The 20057-nt window shown below is 41.8% G+C and overlaps 1 protein-coding gene across 2 annotated transcripts in view; it reads right to left on the bottom strand.

Moving 5' to 3' along the window:
* LOC124787809 (ubiquitin thioesterase trabid) overlaps nt 1-20057 on the bottom strand; it is a 114330-nt gene that overhangs the window by 67534 nt on the left and 26739 nt on the right. For both annotated transcript variants that reach the window (XM_047254735.1, XM_047254736.1), the window contains exons 4-5: nt 8049-8248; nt 27-297 (exon numbers count right to left, since the gene is read on the bottom strand). In XM_047254735.1, the coding sequence (XP_047110691.1) occupies nt 27-297; nt 8049-8248 (471 nt within the window). The remainder of the gene's footprint in view (nt 1-26; nt 298-8048; nt 8249-20057) is intronic.

Below are 20057 nucleotides of genomic sequence, written 5' to 3'. Positions count from 1 at the left end.
ACTGTTATAAAGCTCTTGCAACTTACATATGACCAGCCTGATGTAAGCTGTCTGCTAAAGCCCTTCGCAATGTGTTGTCACGATCAAAAACACCCCATGTGGCTTGCATTGCTGAATCAAGTAGGCAGTCTCCTGCAGAACGGTTCCAAAGAGCATACAAGCGGGAGCCTAGGCGATCTGTAACTTCTAGTGACCAGTTGATTGCTGCAGGTTCAGACTCCAGCTGCTGCTGAGCATCCCTGTCAAGAAGTTCTTCAAACAGTTGTTCTTGCACAGGCTGTGGCAGATCTTCAACTTCTGTAGCAACAAATATAGCACATTTAATTATGAACAAGTATACCAGTTTGATGTACTCTACACCAGAAGCCTTTGAGAAGAAATGCTTAAATTCAACTTATTTAAATACACTGACAACTATTCATGGCATCGTTACAACTTTTTTTAAACTTTATCAGTATGGTGAAGAAGTCAGATTTTCAAGATAAGTAAATTTACTCTCACCCAGTCTATGAAATTTTCAGATACACTAGATAAACTGGGAAAATACCAAAAGAACATATTTTAAAACAGAATGTAGCTCAACCACTTCAATTTTGCTAATAACATACTAATAATGACTGCTGGTGCAGATAAACTCAAACAAGCATGAAAGAACTAAACAGAGCAAATCTGAAATTTCCATTACAATTACTTTAAAATAATTCACAACCAATGCACAAAAAAGTATTAAAATCATCAACTAAGTGACAAAACTAGCCAATTAGCTTTTGCATTTAGGGCAGTTAAGGCAATTATTGGACGGAGAGCAAAACAGAAGAGTAAGAGAGGCCTAAAAACTTTTGGCAAATTGAATTTGAATTCAAAAGTAAACTTCCAATGCACCAGAAAAAAAACATTACAATTAGTCTGTAGTACCAGATGCCAATTATGGCCTGAGCCATGGATTTCTAATGTGAACATTAATCAAAACCAAAGGATTGCTAAGCAACTGGAGAGATGCATTGTAGAATTTACCAGGAAAGGGAATGGGGGGAGAGGATGGGTGGGAGGGAGGGAGGGAGGGAGGGAGGGAGGGAGGGAGGGAGGGAGGGAGAGAGAGAGAGAGAGAGAGGGAGGGAGGGAGGGAGGGAGGGAGGGAGGGAGGGAGGGAGGGAGCGAGGGAGACAAAGGGAGAGAGCAGGAATTTGGTAGCACAATGAAGAGAAAGGCACAATTATGAATTTAATCAAAACAGACAAGTTTTTTGAAAATATAGTGCAATTGGATAGATAAATAATCTACTCACAAAGTGACAGCAGATAGGAGAACACACATATAAAGGTACTGAAATTTACAAGCTTTCATAGCCAGTGTCTCCTTCTTCTGGTAGAAGGGTCGAAGGTGAAGGAAGAGCAGGTGAGGACTGGTGAGGTTTAGGAAATGAAGATAAGTGTTGAAAAGTCTCCCATAACACAGGTCCAGGCAAACTTACCAGACAAGATCAGAAGGAAAGACTGACTGTTGGGGACTGGCGGTCTTCCCATTGCCTAATCCTCACCAGAGGGGAGAGGGGTGTCCATGATGCATAGGTTACCCCAGTATTGAAGTACAAGGGTTGATCCAGAAGTAAGGTTCCCAAAGAGCTCCAGCCACACAGGAAGGTGCTAAGTGAAATCCATCAACACAGCTGTGCGCAGCTGTTCCCTAAGTCTCAATTTTGCCTGACTGCGCTTTGCTGCTCCGCTCAGAATTGGCTCAGCAGCCGTCCGCGCTAATAATAATAATAATAATAATGCTTATTTGTCCATGTTAACTTTACAGTCTTGGACATCGTCATTCTTTGTACAATTATATCAATATCATGTCATTCCAAGAATGAATACATACATCACGTAGCACATTGTATATCATTCCGTGCAATAATGTTATAAACACATTAGCACATTATATATCACTCCATACATATAATGATTATATACATCAATTAGCCAATTATAATAATACCACCACTAATATACTGCAGTATGTAAAAGAATAAACTAACAGTACAGCAGCTCAGAATTCTTTTAATGTGTATAAACATCTTTCCATTAACAAATTTTTCAACTTGCCCTTGAAAAGATTGCCTGGGAGTTGTTTTATATTTTTTGGCAACATATTATAGAATTGTCTCCCAGTTACATATGGACTGTGGTCTGTAGCTTTCTTGTTAGTCTGTATCCTATGATAGTCACTTTTGGCTCAAGTAGTGTAATTATGGGTGTCACTGTTCTTTACACTATTGTCCTCGTTCTATTTTACAAACATTATGGTCTTAAATACATACAATGAGTACACAATCAGTAATTTATAATTTTTGAAATAGTCCCTACAGGACTGTAATTTATAATTTTTGAAATAGTCCCTACAGGACTGGCATTTGCTTATATTAGCAATTATCCTAACTGCTCTCTTTTGAAGCCTGAAAATGCGATCCACATAGACAGTGGGTGCCCCACCCCAGACCTCGATCCCATATTGCAGATGTGAGTGTATTAACCCATAATACACTTGTTTAAGGACAAGGGGAGCTATTATATTTGCAAGAACTTTTAGTACGTAAATATTACTAGAAACCTTTTTACTTTCCAAGTGAGATGTTCATCAATCAATATGCCTAAAAACTTATGTTTGTCAGATGTTTCAACTGTAGAAGTGATTGAGTATGAGTATTATTAAAATGTAGCAAGAACTTTATTACTACAGTCTTGTCCTTATTCATTGTAAGCTTATTCACTGTTAGATATTCTGTGATCTTTTCAAAGTTCTCTTTGTTGCTTCGGAATGCTGCCCGTTCTGTACAGCCCCAGCTAATAAGAGATGTATCATCAGCATAGTTAACTAGTTTGGAGTTTTGTGGCTGTGTTATATCATTAATATACGAGGGCAGTTCAATAAGTAATGCAACACATTTTTTTTTCTGAAACAGGGGTTGTTTTATTCAGCATTGAAATACACCAGGTTATTCCCCAATCTTTTAGCTACACAACACTATTTTTCAACGTAATCTCCATTCAATGCTACGGCCTTACGCCACCTTGAAATGAGGGCCTGTATGCGTGCACGGTACCATTCCACTGGTCGATGTCTGAGTCAACGTCGTACTGCATCAATAACTTCATCATCATCCGCGTAGTGCCTCCCACGGATTGCGTCCTTCATTGGGCCAAACATATGGAAATCCGACGGTGCGAGATCGGGGCTGTAGGGTGCATGAGGAAGAACAGTCCACTGAAGTTTTGTGAGCTCCTCTCGGGTGCAAAGACTTGTGTGAGGTCTTGCGTTGTCATGAAGAAGGAGAAGTTCGTTCACATTTTTGTGCCTACGGACACGCTGAAGTCGTTTCTTCAATTTCTGAAGAGTAGCACAATACACTTCAGAGTTGATCGTTTGAGCATGGGGAAGGACATCGAACAGAATAACCCCTTCAGCGTCCCAGAAGACTGTAACCATGACTTTACCGGCTGAGGGTATGGCTTTAAACTTTTTCTTGGTAGGGGAGTGGGTGTGGCGCCACTCCATTGATTGCCGTTTTGTTTCAGGTTCGAAGTGATGAACCCATGTTTCATCGCCTTTAACAATCATTGACAAGAAATTGTCACCCTCAGCCACATGACGAGCAAGCAATTCCGCACAGATGGTTCTCCTTTGCTCTTTATGGTGTTCGGTTAGACAATGAGGGACCCAGCGGGAACAAACCTTTGAATATCCCAACTGGTGAACAATTGTGACAGCACTACCAACAGAGATGTCAAGTTGAGCACTGTGTTGTTTGATGGTCGCACGCGGGAGATCAGACAGTCTTGCTTGACCTTGCGACGATGATGACACACGCTTTGCCCAACGACTCACCGTGCTTTTGTCCACTGCCAGATCACCGTAGACATTCTGCAAGCGCCTATGAATATCTGAGATGCCCTGGTTTTCCGCCAAAAGAAACTCGATCACTGCCCGTTGTTTGCAACGCACATCCGATACAGATGCCATTTTAACAGCTCCGTACAGCGCTGCCACCTGTCGGAAGTCAATGAAACTATACGAGACGAAGCGGGAATGTTTGAAAATATTCCACAAGAAATTTCCGGTTTTTTCAAGCAAAATTGGCCGAGAAAAAAAATGTGTTGCATTACTTATTGAACTGCCCTCGTATACTATAAACAAGAATGGTCCAAGTATACTTCCTTGGGAAACTCCACAATTGAGAGTTCTGTATGCTGACTTTACTGTTTGGATCTTACTTTCATTCTTATAATTTAGTTTTGTGCACTGTCTTCTATCATGGCGATAAGAACTTAGTAATTTTAGATCTACTCCTCTTATCCCGTAATTTTCTAACTTGGATAACAGTACTGCATGATTCACAGAATCGCATGCTTTACACAGATCTAAGAAAGTCCCTATAACGCTGTTATTGTAGATCATCCTTTTCGAAACCCATGTTGTGTTCTGTTTAATAGTTTGTATTTACAGAAGAAGGGTTCCATTTGATCTAGAATTATTCTTCCAAGCAGCTTGCCAAGTGTTGAAGTCAAAGAGATTGGCCAGTAGTTATTTATGTCTGTGATAGCCTCTTTTTATACACTGGTTGTATCTCATTGATTTTTAAAAGCTCTGGAAAGGTCCCCTGGCCAACTGAACTGTTAATTAGATGTGTTATTGGTTTTATTAACTCATTTTTGCATTCTTTAAGTAGTGTGGACGATATGTCATCCCAGAAACTAGATGATTTTACTTTGAGTTTTGAGATTATATTCATGACCTCAAACTCTGTTACACTCCCTAGGAAAAATGAATTACTCATTTTAACTGTGTTTATTTTCAGGGCTGATTCATCTTTTTCTTCTCTGCATGCCTTACTAAAATGTTTAATGAAGGCCTCAAATACAGACTTTGGTTCATTCAACAGTATTCCATTTTCTTCTAATGTAATGTTGCTGCAGCCTGGTTTTTCTCTATGTTCACATTCTTTGTTTACAATATGCCAGACTGTTTTGCTAATGTTACTAGTTTTTCTTATTTGTTCAGCATAATGAAGTGCTTTTAGTCTTTTCAGGAATTCCCTGTATGTCTTTCTGGTGCTTTTGTACTTTGTTAGGAAGTACTGCAATTTTGTTTCTCGGAACAGCACATAAAGGTTCTTCATACTTCCTTTAGTTTATGTATTTCTGGGGGAATTTTAAGTTTCTTTGTGGGATCTGATTTCTTTAGATCTTTCTTTACTATTGGACATGCCTAATTAAAGATATGGTTAAATATTTCATAGAAAAGGCCTTCTGATCTATATACTTATCACACTCTCTCTCAGCAAGCTCCTTCCTAAGTAAGTTATAATTAATCTTCCTTTAATAAGTGTGTCGGTCACTATGCAAAACTATTTTGTGGTCTGTATTAATTTCTATGGATAGAGCTGTATGGTCTGAGAGATATGTTTCCTATCTAGATTTGATGGAGGTCACCATTGTTGATCCCACCCAGAGAAAGATTGTTCTGCATTTCAGTTTTTGATGCCAAAGGGATTCCACACACCGATATTCTTCGATCAGTTGACGTAAGTGCACGGCGATAAGTGTATGTTAGTTAAACATGTCCAAAAATGGTGAAGGGAGTTTAGTGTTGGTTGGAAGGAGGTCAGCGATGAAAAACGGAGCGAAAGATCTTCAGTTTCGGAGGCAGTTATTGAGATGGTCCAATGCAAAGTGCTTCAAAACAGGAGGATAATCAAGAGTGAACTTGTTGCTTGGATTCCTGGGAGTTCTTACAAAACAGTTGAAAGAGCTTTGATAGAAGAATTGGCGTATCACAAGTGTTGCGCTCAATGGGTACCACATATGCTGTCAGCAGAACACAAGGAGAAATGCCTTCATTGTGCTCGCCAGTTTCTTCAAAAGTGTCAGGAAGGTAAGGAAGATTTGTTGGACTCCTCCACTGTTAGAGGAGACAAAATGTGAGTGTTTCATTTCACTCCTGAAACAAAAGCAAACTCCAAACACGGGAGTAACTCAGGGTCACCAGTCACAAAGAAGTTCCAACAAACTCCTCCTGCTGCCAAAGTCATGACCACTATGTTTTGGGATCATAAGCAGATAGTGGTGATCAATTTCATGGAACCTGGAACAACAATCAGCTCAGACAATTATTGTGAAACACTACTAAAACTCAACTGAGCTATCCAGAACCACCAGAGAGGATGACTGACAGAAGGTATAACACTGCTTCAAGGTAACGCCCAGTCTCATGTCTTCCGCCAAACCCAGGAACTTCTGATAAATTTTGGTTGGATTGTCGTGCCCCACCTACCTTACATCCAGACCTCGCACCTAGAGAGTAAAGAACACTCAGGTGGGCAACATTTCTGGAGCGACAACGAAGTTAAGAGGTGAATCGCTTTCTCAATGGGTTTGCGGTGGAGTTCTAAGACATAGGAATACAGAAATTGGAGCACTGTCTACAAAAATGCATAGAAAAAGATGGCAATTATGCAGAAAAATAAAGCTAAGTTTCTTATTTCCAGCAATTTAAATTTCTATGGGAATAAACAATGTTGTCTATTTGTAAAAATGAAGAGAACCGAACTTCTGGATCAACCCTCATACTTGGGCCTTGATAGATGCAGTGTGGTACAACCAGGTGGTCGAGACTGACGTCACCCACGGACTTTGGCAGACATTCTTTAGGATAGACATATGGTTAGTTTTAGTTTTTGTATCTACATACGATGCAACACAGTGATGGTAACAAGTGCAGTATATATTTTTGTTGTTTTCAGATGTGACGCTGCCTTTGATTGTATCAGAAATGCCTAAAATTTACCTGGAATAGTTCGTTGTGGGCAAATAGGACAGCTCTTGCAACTGGGTTGTTCACAGGCGATTTTTTTGAGACGATGGGCTTCTAAAACTTCACTGGTTGCCCTGATGGAAAGAAAGATCCTTTGCCTTTTTTGACTAGCATTGTCAACCAAATTTCCCTTCTCCTCTCCTACAGCCAAGATACTATTAAATTCCTCCACCACGTTGCCATACTTCTTGTCCCAACACCTTCCCATACTTCTTTTGTCCACAAATTCAGGTTCTTTGCTTGTCACTTTGGATATTGTGTTAGTTCACACCAACATTCCCCATTCACATGTTTCTTGCTGTCAAGGGACATATTCTTCAAAGAGTTCTCTTGACACCAGAACCATCATTCCTTATAACACTTATCTCCATAAGTTCAACATCTACTCCCAACCCCTCTTCACCTTGCCTTTTCTCTACTCAACAAGCTAGCTTCAGATATGCTAATCTCCCCCATACACACGGTTCGACAGAAAATTTCTGTCGAACTCACACACGGCAGCCACTAACATTATCTTCGGCAGCTGCCACCCATTCCTGTAGCACTGCATGTTGCAACCACAACATCTGTAGTTGTCTAATATATTGTCAAAGACTTCACAAACTCAGGGCTTCACCAGCTAATCCAGAAACATTATGTCTTCTCCTGACACCAACAAACCCATCACTACCTTAAATCAGCCACCAACTGGTACTCCCAGTATCATTCAGGCCAAGTAAAACTAAACCACAACCTTTGTTAGGCTTCTGTTGCTTCTTGTCACAAGATCTGTACTATACAACAAACCAAAATAATCTTATCAGCCAACCAAACTGATCTATCCCTTTGTCAGAACAATTTACCCTTCAGATCACTCCCTTGTGGATGACATCAATGCCATGTACACTCCTTCTACATTATTGTACCAACTGTGATGCAATTACTGTGCAGTTTTCTACACAGGTATGACAATTGCCCAGATGTCCTTTCCCACATTAATGGACACCATAACCACAAAATTCACCATATGGTTGCAAATATGTTTGACACAACAATGACAGCCCCCATTCCCTCCCCATCACCACCAAATGTTCTGTACCATAAAGACGGGAAATGATCCTTTAGCAAAACATCCTCTAATTGACTATCCTCATTTTTATTTCCAACATGTCATATCTGCTTTTGTAATATAATAAAACAATTGAGTATCTTACCTGCTGGCAGTGCAAATGTTGTAAGTTCAGTCACATAATAACAGGGTATCGAACCCTTCCTCTGTCTAAGAGTGGAGGCCATGTGTCTCCGTATATCAGCAGCAAGGTCTGGAGCCACATATGATGGTACACGCTTCACTCCTGATCCTGAGCCCTCAATCTGAGACAGTAAAGCGGCAAGCATGTCTTCACGGTGAAAACTGTAAAAAACACTCTGAGGTAATGAAACCTACATTCACAATGTAATTTTCTCTGTGGTAAACAAAATAAATAAATTAAAAAAAATGCTGCCTCTCTGCTATATGCACATTTCATAAACTGTACAAATTCATTATTTCTTCCGCACTTAATGAGAACATACACAAACTTATAATGAAAGATGTCTCATACTGTGCTTACAACATTTTCAGAAGACTTAACACATTTCCTTTTTTCCCTCTCTTTCTTACGTACTTGACAAAGACCAGAAGAATGACTCTTTTTAATTTCCTGAACTTATGCATGAGCAACATACATTGAGATTATAGTAAAGACCTACTCTACTAACATTTGCTGCTCCAACCAGCTCAATGTTTTATAAAATATAAGTAATCTATACCATTGTTGTAGAAATTCACACATTGGGGCCTAAATAACAAACTATCTAGATTCAAACTTAATTTAAAACCAAAATAAACTGCAACATAATTGTACTTCTACAACAATACACTAGATAAACAGTGAATACATGATGAGCTAGCCACTGTTCAAATGACTTAAGTCTTTTCCCAACAAACAAAATGTTAACGTGGCCACTACTCTCTTCATCAGAGCGGAGTCCAGTTGCAAGATAAGTGCTGGCTGTTGTTATCTCAGTATGATGCTCAATGAACAGATAATTAGTAGCTGTGCATGAATTGGTGAATGGTTGTAGCAGAAACTACACTGTAAATGATTGATCTTTCAAAAGCATAATAATAACCTTAAATATATCTATATTTTCTAAATCAGTAAATGTGCACAACATGGTGAAAGGGAATGAGTAAAAAGCTACACAGTCTGAACAAGTCTTACTTGTACATTACATATTCCTCCCTAAAACTACCAGCAGAAGTCACTATCTCCCATAAAAGAGGACAATCTCTTAGCAAAATTATGAGCTGCCCACTAACTAAAAAAACACACTTTCAAATGTGACACATAGACATGTCTCAAAAGCACCGCACATTAGTGGGTCTTCTTGCCAGAGAAGGAGCCTACGTGTCAAGTGGGAGCCTCCTATTCGGAGGAAATTTTGTACGAGTTCATCCTATTCAGTGGTTGAAAGGAAATACTCCACGGCCTGGTATTGGATTCACTGGCAGCAGCTTGAAATCTCTTAACGCTCGCCATTCATAATTCCCATGATACATGACCTCAAGTCTTAATAGAGAAACAAAGGGGTAAGTTCAGACTCTTGAGATGGCAGAACAGTCTTGGATTATTCCACACTTACAGCCCAATCACTTTCCAATAAAATGGTCTCTACAAACAAAAGCAATACTGACTGATGGGTCACATCACAAGGATAGGAAGTTGTACCATAAAGAGCAATGTTCTATACACTGGCTGATGATGATGACTTCATCCTGCTTGCACATGACCATTTCTGTATAGGATAATGTATATGTTCACCCTATAGCAGTATGAGGGTTCAAGATTACCTTTACTTCCTTGCTACTTATGGAAAGATGTCTGCATGCAGTCCATGTTGATGTAAGAAGCTAATTGTGATTTCATCCTTCTGATATTTTCCAACTACACAGGCTAACCCTCAGCGTCCATTACATTCGCAAGCAATACATCCTTTCATCTCATCAAGCAACACCTTATCACTGTCAACAGCTCTCACCAGTTAAATTCTGCTTTCATTAGAGTCCGAATACACTTTTGTTATTATTTTGTTCTTGCTTAGTGGAATAAAGGTGTGAAGTTTTGCTGTCACTGTAATTTTGTAGAATTTCTCAAATCTCTCTGTAAGTTTCAACTCTTCATTTGCATGATCTTCCATAGTAGTATAAAAGTTGTTCAGGTGTCATGATTTTATCACTGTACAGGTATTGCAGACTTGCTAGGACAGCCAGTCACTTGCCTACTCCACCGACACCATCACTACATCCTTTACCACAAAAGGTGGCTGAAAAATGCCAGTGGGCTTCAATATGGAAATCATCATCATGACAGCAAAGGTTGATGAAGTTCTTCCTACTTTTCCACCGAGCTGTTTCTCCGTCAGAGAAGTAATATATTTTACTTGTTCTTTTATTAAACTTTCTGGTCTGAAAGTCAATCAAGTGGACTGGAACATACACACAACAGTGTAGTGTGTGAGGCTTTCTGATATGATGACAAGACTTGTGTACTCAAGTCTTGTCATCACCCTTGCAATAAGCTGCAAAGGGATGAGTTGTTGCTCGCGTGCTGGTCACGTGGTACCCAGAACTTCATTCTGTACAACAATGCTGTAATTCTCAACAAAATCATAAATAACCAAGAAATCGCCTTCTATCAAGTCCTTTAAGTTAATTTTTCAGTCTATTTTGGAAGGTTGATTGTTTACTGGCCACAAAGAAACGTTGTGTAAACAATTTTAATTTGTCAAAACAAGAATCTCAGTAAAGTCATTGGAGGCCTTTGTAATGGTTTCTAGGGATTCACAATCAACAGAGACCCCATTGTAAGTTATCTGTCAATGTCATCCATCAAGTCTTGTGAGAAACACTTTTTAAGTCTCTTTGGTCCTGGACAGAACTGACACCCACCAAAGTGGCAAGTAGGTAATGATGGGTTACACTCAACTCTTGCAATACAGTCTTACAAGGGGAGGCCGCCAATTGTGAAATTCAGATTCAATTCATACTGCGCATAATAAAAGCTCATGGCCAGACATGTAATGTGGCAAAGCACCAAGATGCACTTCTCAGCTGTTGTCGAGAAAATCGACAGTTAAAAGAAACCGTTGCGGTGAAATACTCTCAACGATTAATAATTATCTACAGCGTCGTGGCGCAGCGGTAAGTGCCCGGGTTCGTAATCCGAAGGTCGCTGGATGGAATCTCGCGCCATGCAACTTTTCTTTTTTTTAATCTTTGTTTTTTGTAATTCAAATGTGTACACACACACACACACACACACACACACACACACACACACACAATATATATATATATATATATATATATATATATATATATATATATATATATATATATATATATATATATATATAAAAAAAATTCCCGGCAATCAGTTGCAACAATTATGCAAATAGTAAGTTGTTGAAAGTCGTGGAAAAACTGGCGACTTCGAACATCATTATGTTTTCCGCAAACAAAGTTGTATTTCACAAATGTTATTAATTATCTTCATAATGTTAACCACGTATAGTTAACGGAAGACGTAGAAACGATATTCCGAAACGAATACGTATAGCGTAAGTCAAACGTTCGAATTAGAACAGAAACCCCACGAACAAAAATTTGCTGTGGCAGGTATGAAATATAAACTCCGTTACTCGCTCGTTACACTTGAAGGACAGATGTTGAATGGGCCGAAACGAGCCGCCGCATAACAGCGTAGTTGCCTGCCAACTTCGAAAGAAGGTAGATGCGGTCCCTAGCGCAACTTATAACATCATCGAAAATCAGTGCGGACGTGAGAGCTTTGGTACACCATGTTAAACAAACGGAGAAATGGAGGCGGTACAATTGGAGAGCGATCCGCTTTCACCAACATGCATAAGCAATTCATTAATAGTTTTTACGTATATATATATTTGAATTACAAAAAACTAATTAAAAAAAATGTTGCATGGCGCGAGATTCGATCCGGCGACCTTCGTACTACGAACCTGAGCGCTTACCACTGCGCTACGACGCTGTATAAAATTATTAATCGTAGAGAGTATTTCACCGCAACGGTTTCTTTTAACTGTCGATTTTCTCGACAACGGCTGAGAAGTGCATCTTGGTGCATTGCCACATTACACCTCTGGCCATGAGCTTTTATTGTGCGCAGTATGAATCGGATCTGAATTTCACAATTGGCGGCCTCCCCTTGTTAGTTGATATTTATCAGAGTATTGTCTGTCATTGCCAGCCGAGGAATACTACACACTGTCGGCACAAGTTGGAAGTTTTGGTGAGTAGTGCACAAACAAGCACTACATGTACCTTTGCTTCCAACTAAAATACAATTTTTAATAAGTAGCTCAGCAAACTTTGAGAACCCAATGTGGAGTCCTGCATATCTCAATGTGGAACCCTGTATAGCAGTCTTTGAAATGTGCATAAATTTCTTTCAAATCACTCAAAACTAACCACTTTTGTACTTTGATTTTTGTTCTCCATCAATTCTTATCAGTGCAATTCAGCAGTTGTCTGCTTAAGAGTCTTGGGGTTTTGGACTGGGATAAGACAAAATACCCTTGGCCTTCACTAAATCTTTTACTTTTCTAACCATGTTGTTAGTTACATTAAATTCTTCTTTAAGCTCCTTTAACACTCCAACTTTTAAATAAAATGGTGAGAATATCCCTCTGCTTACTTTAAGATGTGGAAGTACTGAATTTCTCTTTCAGCCGAATGATCTCTCATTCTGAATGATCACTTCTTCATCAAAAGGCAGCAACAATACTTTTCTTTGAACTGCTGAAGTTACTTTTATTAGGTTTTTCTTAGAATACTTCGTCCACACAGTCATTTTGTCTTAACAGGCTATTCACCAATACACAGCAAAGAAGCATTCAAAGTTTCTAGGGATGCGCCTGCAGCAATGTCTTGTCTATCAGTATAGCTTAACACATTTTCACTTCTTTGATTTCAGAACATATTAGATCATCATCGTTTTCTGTGCTAGAAACTTCTACTTCCGAATTTTGTTTCAGGCACTTGTCAAATACAATGTTATGACAGATTTTCTCCTTATCATCTGTTGGAAAACAGGACACAATTGTTTATGAAACATTTTCACAGTCCAAAACATCAGCTTCTCATATTTAGTACTGCACAATATTAGCTCTCCACTTTTCACATTCTGGTATAAAATTTAAGGTTGCAATCATCATCAGGGGCAGTTTCCAGCCTCTGGTCGGGTCTGTTTGGAACACAAGCCTCTCCATCGTCTTCTTGCAGATACGTAAACTTCTACACTTTTGTGAGAATTTTACAAAAGTACCTTTAAGTTAATTTCAAAACACTACATTTTGTAGTCAATCACATTATCTCACTTTACAGGCAATGTTACAGCGAAAGAAAACGTACATGTCACTTTCAACACCACTTGACTACTGCCAAATGAGTATTATCGAAGTAACAAAAAACCAAAGAGATAGGAGGTACTCACACCAACCACTTTCTATATACAGTCTTTAAAATGATGATGGTTGGTTGGTTTAAAGGATTTGGGGGAAGAGACCAAACTGCGAGGTTATCGGTCCCTTGTTCCCAGTAAAATAATTACGTAAGGAGAGGAAAAAAAAGGGAGACATACAGCAGAATAACAGGAGAAAGGAAGAACCAGAAGAACAACCAACACTAGACAAAACAGGAAAAGAAAACCATAGAAAGAAGCAAGAAACAGGCAGAAGGGGTAAAAACAAGAGAGCACATGACCATGGCTGGCCAACCACGAGAATAAAAAGGAAAAGCCAGCCACTCTGCGACACATTAAAACATCCACCCTAAAAGCATTAGAGTGGGGAACACAAAGGGACACAGGACACGCGCTAGAACTTATATAGAATGATAAAACCCACCATCACGTATAAAACATAAAAGTAAATTAGCCGATGAGGCGTTGGATAAGCAGCTGCAGCAGCAAGTCATATACTCCTAGCTCACTCATTTGTTACATAGTTACATAATTCTTAATTTCTTTGCGTGTTTTTGGTACTCGCATTGTCTAATTCATAAATTTCGGGCGTATTATAGTATTTGAGAGTTGTAGCATCGCATTTTAGTACCTGAATAGTGTAAATTCGCATAGTCGTTTGTCTTCTGTTTTTGTTTTGAACAGCCAGTGTCGGTTGGTCACAGTCAGTGTGCTCCCTGCCGCCGTTGGATAAGCAGCTGCAGCAGCGAGTCATATACTCCTAGCTCACTCATTTGTTACATAGTTTAATTCTTAATTTCTTTGCGTGTTTTTGGTACTTGCAGCATTTAATTCATAAATTTCGGGCGTATTATAGTATTTGAGAGTTGTAGCATCGCGTTTTAGTATCTGAATAGTGTAAAATCGCGTAGTCTCCTTCCGCTGCCAAGCGGTGTGTCAGCAGTGCGCAAGTAGCAGCATTACTGAAATTACTAGGCAATCTTGTATTTTAATAACCGTTTAAATTTTTTGTCGATTTGTTTGCGCGCTCTGTAAATTATTTCAGACGTTCTTTGCACGACAGTTTTTAGCATGGATAGGGACTGCAACTGCTGTGTTCAGATGCAGGCTGAGTTGGCATCCCTTCGCTCCCAGCTTCAGGCAGTGTTGGCTTCGGTCACACAGCTTGAGGCTGTTGCCAATGGGCATCACTGTGGGGTTCCGGATGGGGGTTTGTCGGGGACGGCCAGCTCGTCCCACGCATCCCCCGATCGGACTAAGACTGTGGTTGCCCGGGATACTGCCCACACTGAGGCTGATCCCTCACCTGTGGTAGAGTGGGAGGTCGTCTCAAGGTGTGGCAGGGGGCGAAAGACATTCCGGAGGGCTGAACGGAAGGCCTCTCCAGTTTGTCTGACGAACCAGTTTCAGGCTCTGTCTCAGGCTGATACTGATCTTCGGCCTGACGTCGCTGCTTGTCCTGTTCCAGAGGTTGCCCCTCAGTCTGCAAGATCTGGGCAGTCGCAGAGGGTGGGCTTACTGGTAGTTGGGAGCTCCAACGTCAGGCGCGTAATGGGGCCCCTTAGGGATATGGCAGCAAGAGAGGGGAAGAAAACCAATGTGCACTCCGTGTGCATACCGGGGGGAGTCATTCCACATGTGGAAAGGGTCCTTCCGGATGCCATGAAGGGTACAGTGTGCACCCATCTGCAGGTGGTCGCTCATGTCGGCACCAATGATGTGTGTCGCTATGGATCCGAGGAAATCCTCTCTGGCTTCCGGCGGCTATCTGATTTGGTGAAGACTGCCAGTCTCGCTAGCGGGATGAAAGCAGAGCTCACCATCTGCAGCATCGTCGACAGGACTGACTGCGGACCTTTGGTACAAAGCCGAGTGGAGGGTCTGAATCAGAGGCTGAGACGGTTCTGCGACCGTGTGGGCTGCAGATTCCTCGACTTGCGCCATAGGGTGGTGGGGTTTCGGGTTCCGCTGGATAGGTCAGGAGTCCACTACACGCAACAAGCGGCTACACGGGCAGCAGGGGTTGCGTGGCGTGGGCTGGGCGGTTTTTTAGGTTAGATGGCCTTGGGCAAGTACAGAAAGGGCAACAGCCTCAACGGGTGCGGGGCAATGTCAGGACATGCGGGGACCAAGCAGGAATTGGTATTGTAATTGTAAACTGTCGAAGCTGCGTTGGTAAAGTACCAGAACTTCAAGCGCTGATAGAAAGCACCGAAGCTGAAATCGTTATAGGTACAGAAAGCTGGCTGAAGCCGGAGATAAATTCTGCCGAAATTTTTACAAAGGTACAGACGGTGTTTAGAAAGGATAGATTGCATGCAACCAGTGGTGGAGTGTTCGTTGCTGTTAGTAGTAGCTTATCCTGTAGTGAAGTAGAAGTGGATAGTTCCTGTGAATTATTATGGGTGGAGGTTACACTCAACAACCGAGCTAGGTTAATAATTGGCTCCTTTTACCGACCTCCCGACTCAGCAGCATTAGTGGCAGAACAACTGAGAGAAAATTTGGAATACATTTCACATAAATTTTCTCAGCATGTTATAGTCTTAGGTGGAGATTTCAATTTACCAGATATAGACTAGGACACTCAGATATTTAGGACGGGTGGTAGGGACAGAGCATCGAGTGACATTATACTGAGTGCACTATCCGAAAATTACCTCGAGCAATTAAACAGAGAACCGACTCGTGGAGATAACATCTTGGACCTACTGATAACAAACAGACCCGAACTTTTCGACTCTGTATGTACAGAACAGGGAATCAGTGATCGTAAGGCCGTTGCAGCATCCCTGAATATGGAAGTTAGTAGGAATATAAAAAAAGGGAGGAAGGTTTATCTGTTTAGCAAGAGTAATAGAAGGCAGATTTCAGACTACCTAAAAGATCAAAACGAAAATTTCTGTTCCGACACTGACAATGTTGAGTGTTTATGGAAAAAGTTCAAGGCAATCGTAAAATGCATTTTAGACAGGTACGTGCCGAGTAAAACTGTGAGGGATGGGAAAAACCCACCGTGGTACAACAACAAAGTTAGGAAACTACTGCGAAAGCAAAGAGAGCTTCACTCTAAGTTTAAACCCAGCCAAAACCTCTCAGACAAACAGAAGCTAAACGATGTCAAAATTAGCGTAAGGAGGGCTATGCGCGAAGCATTCAGTGAATTCGAAAGTAAAATTCTATGTACCGACTTGACAGAAAATCCTAGGAAGTTCTGGTCTTACGTTAAATCAGTAAGTGGCTCGAAACAGCATATCCAGACATTCTGGAATGATGATGGCATTGAAACAGAGGATGACACGCGTAAAGCTCAAATACTAAACACCTTTTTCCAAAGCTGTTTCACAGAGGAAGACCGCACTGCAGTTCCTTCTCTAAATCCTCGCACAAACGAAAAAATGGCTGACATCGAAATAAGTGTCCAAGGAATAGAAAAGCAACTGGAATCGCTCAACAGAGGAAAGTCCACTGGACCTGACGGGATACCAATTCGATTCTACACAGAGTACGCGAAAGAACTTGCCCCCCCTTCTAACAGCCGTGCACCGCAAGTCTCTAGAGGAACGGAAGGTTCCAAATGATTGGAAAAGAGCACAGGTAGTTCCAGTCTTCAAGAAGGGTCGTCGAGCAGATGCGCAAAACTATAGACCTATATCTCTGACGTCGATCTGTTGTAGAATTTTAGAACATGTTTTTTGCTCAAGTATCATGTCGTTTTTGGAAACCCAGAATCTACTATGTAGGAATCAACATGGATTCCGGAAACAGCGATCGTGTGAGACCCAGAAAATATTAGATACAGGCTCCCAGGTAGATGCTATTTTTCTTGACTTCCGGAAGGCGTTCGATACAGTTCCGCACTGTCGCCTGATAAACAAAGTAAGAGCCTACGGAATATCAGACCAGCTGTGTGGCTGGATTGAAGAGTTTTTAGCAAACAGAACACAGCATGTTGTTATCAATGGAGAGATGTCTACAGACGTTAAAGTAACCTCTGGCGTGCCACAGGGGAGTGTTATGGGACCATTGCTTTTCACAATATATATAAATGACCTAGTAGATAGTGTCGGAAGTCCCATGCGGCTTTTCGCGGATGATGCTGTAGTATACAGAGAAGTTGCAGCATTAGAAAATTGTAGCGAAATGCAGGAAGATCTGCAGCGGATAGGCACTTGGTGCAGGGAGTGGCAACTGACCCTTAACACAGACAAATGTGATGTATTGCGAATACATAGAAAGAAGGATCCTTTATTGTATGATTGTATGATGGCGGAACAAACACTGGTAGCAGTCACTTCTGTAAAATATCTGGGAGTATGCGTGCGGAATGATTTGAAGTGGAATGATCATATAAAATTAATTGTTGGTAAGGCGGGTACCAGGTTGAGATTCATTGGGAGAGTCCTTAGAAAATGTAGTCCATCAGCAAAGGAGGTGGCTTACAAAACACTCGTTCGACCTATACTTGAGTATTGCTCAGCAGTGTGGAGTCCGTACCAGATCGGGTTGATGGAGGACATAGAGAAGATCCAAAGAAGAGCGGCCGTTTAGTCACAGCGTTACGGAGATGTTTAACAAACTCAAGTGGCAGACTCTGCAAGAGAGGCGCTCTTCATCGCGGTGTAGCTTGCTCGCCAGGTTTCGAGAGGGTGCGTTTCTGGATGAGGTATCGAATATATTGCTTCCCCCTACTTATACCTCCTGAGGGGATCACGAATGTAAAATTGGAGAGCGTAAAGTGCCCTCTGCCACACACCGTTGGGTGGCTTGCAGAGTATAAATGTAGATGTAGATGTAGATGTAGAAATTAAAGGCAACGAGTCCGGTAACTGAAGAGTCCATTGCAGGACAGCTGAAGAAGGACAGCTCACCAAGATATGGGCCACTGTCAGCTGGGCGCCGCACCGACACTGAAGCGGGCCATCATGGTGCACGAGGTAGCCACGTGCCACCCAAGTGTGGCCAATGCAGAGCTGGCAGAGAACCACAGAGTGCCTGCAAGAGGCCCACAAGGAGGACTGCCACACATTTGTAGTCTCCTTAATGGCACACACTTTATTGTGCATGCTAAGGTTATGCTCCTTCGTCTGCCAAAGTCACAGAACCTCGGGGTGTAAGACAGAACGCAGGTCAGTTGCAGAGAAGCCGATCTCCATAAGCAGTTTCCGCGTAACCTGTTTGGACAGCCTGTCGGCAAGTTCGTTGCCTGGGATTCTGATGTGACCTGAGGTCCAGACAAACACCACTGAAGAACTGGACGGTTCTAGGGCATAGATGAAATCTTGGATGGTCGCTACCAAAGGATTACAAGAGTAGCACTGGTCGATAGCTTGTAGGCTGCTCAAGGAGTCAGTACAAAGAAGAAACGAATCCCCAAGGCATGAATGGATGTGCTCAAGAACACGAGATATGGCCACCAGCTCGGCAGTGAAAACTCTGCAGCCAGCGGGCAAGGAATGCTGTTCAAGATGTCCTCCATGGACATACACGAAGCCGACATGAAAATCAGCCATTGAGCCACGGGTGTAAACCACTTCGCGGCCTCGGTACAAGTCAAGAATCGAGAGGAAGTGGCAGTGGAGAGCCGCGGGGTTAACTGAGTCATTAGGGCCATGTGATAAGTCCAAGCAAAGCAGCGCCTAGGTGTATATCATGGAGATGTACGTGAATGGGCCTCAAGTATAGGTGGTAAAGGCAAGGACTCCGGTTTGGAAAGAAGGGATCGGGCATGAGCTGCAATTAGAAACCCAGACCTGGGCCAACAATGCGGCAGATGAACCACTGCGGGTGGGAAAAGGAGACTGTCATTGGGATGTGCAGGAGAACTACAAACGTGTGCAGCATAGCTGGCCAGTAGTTGCGCACGCCTAACATGCGATGGAAGGATTCCGGTCTCCACAAGGACACTGGTCACTGGACTCGGTCCTAAAAGCTCTTGTCACTAGGCGAACGCCACAGTGGTGCAGTGGGTCGAGTAAATGCAGTGCTGAGGCCACAGCTGAACCATAAATCAGACTCCCATAGTCAAGGCGGGATAGAACAAGGGCTCTGTAGAGCTGCAGCAGCATAAAGTGATCTGCATCACAGTTGGTGTTGCTCAGACAGCGGAGGGCATTGATGTGCTGCCAGCACTTCCACTTACGCTGACAAAGGTGAGGAAGCCAAGTCAATCGGGCATTGAAAACCAGTCCTAAGAATCAGTATGTCTCCATTACAGTGAGTGGATCATCATTAAGATAAACGTTCTGGTTCTGGATGAATAGTACAATGCCGACAGAAGTGCATAACATATAACTTCAAGGCCGAAAACTGAAAACTGTGGGCTAGAGTCCATGATTGCGCCTTCTGGATGGCTCCCTGTAGGTGCCACTCAACAACAGCAGTACTGGTGGAGCAGTTTGAAATGCAGAAGTCGTCTGCACCTTCTCGGTGAGACCAACAGCTGCTGCTAGACTTAATAGCCACTAAAAATAGAGGTACCTGATTCTCCTGGATATGGGGGGAACTATGGGAGGCACCAACTTGGAATGTATGAAGCAACAGAAAATTTTGGATAAAAATTGGGAGCAGGCCTCGGAGACACCGCTCATATAATGTGACAAGGATATGATGTCGCCAGGTCGTGTCATACGCTTTTCGTAAATCAAAAAGACAGCAACC

The sequence above is a fragment of the Schistocerca piceifrons genome, chromosome 3 (genome assembly GCF_021461385.2).
Source record: "Schistocerca piceifrons isolate TAMUIC-IGC-003096 chromosome 3, iqSchPice1.1, whole genome shotgun sequence".
Classification (NCBI taxonomy): domain Eukaryota; kingdom Metazoa; phylum Arthropoda; class Insecta; order Orthoptera; family Acrididae; genus Schistocerca; species Schistocerca piceifrons.
Note: the sequence above shows the minus strand (reverse complement) of the source record. Positions and strands in the feature narration are given on the sequence as shown.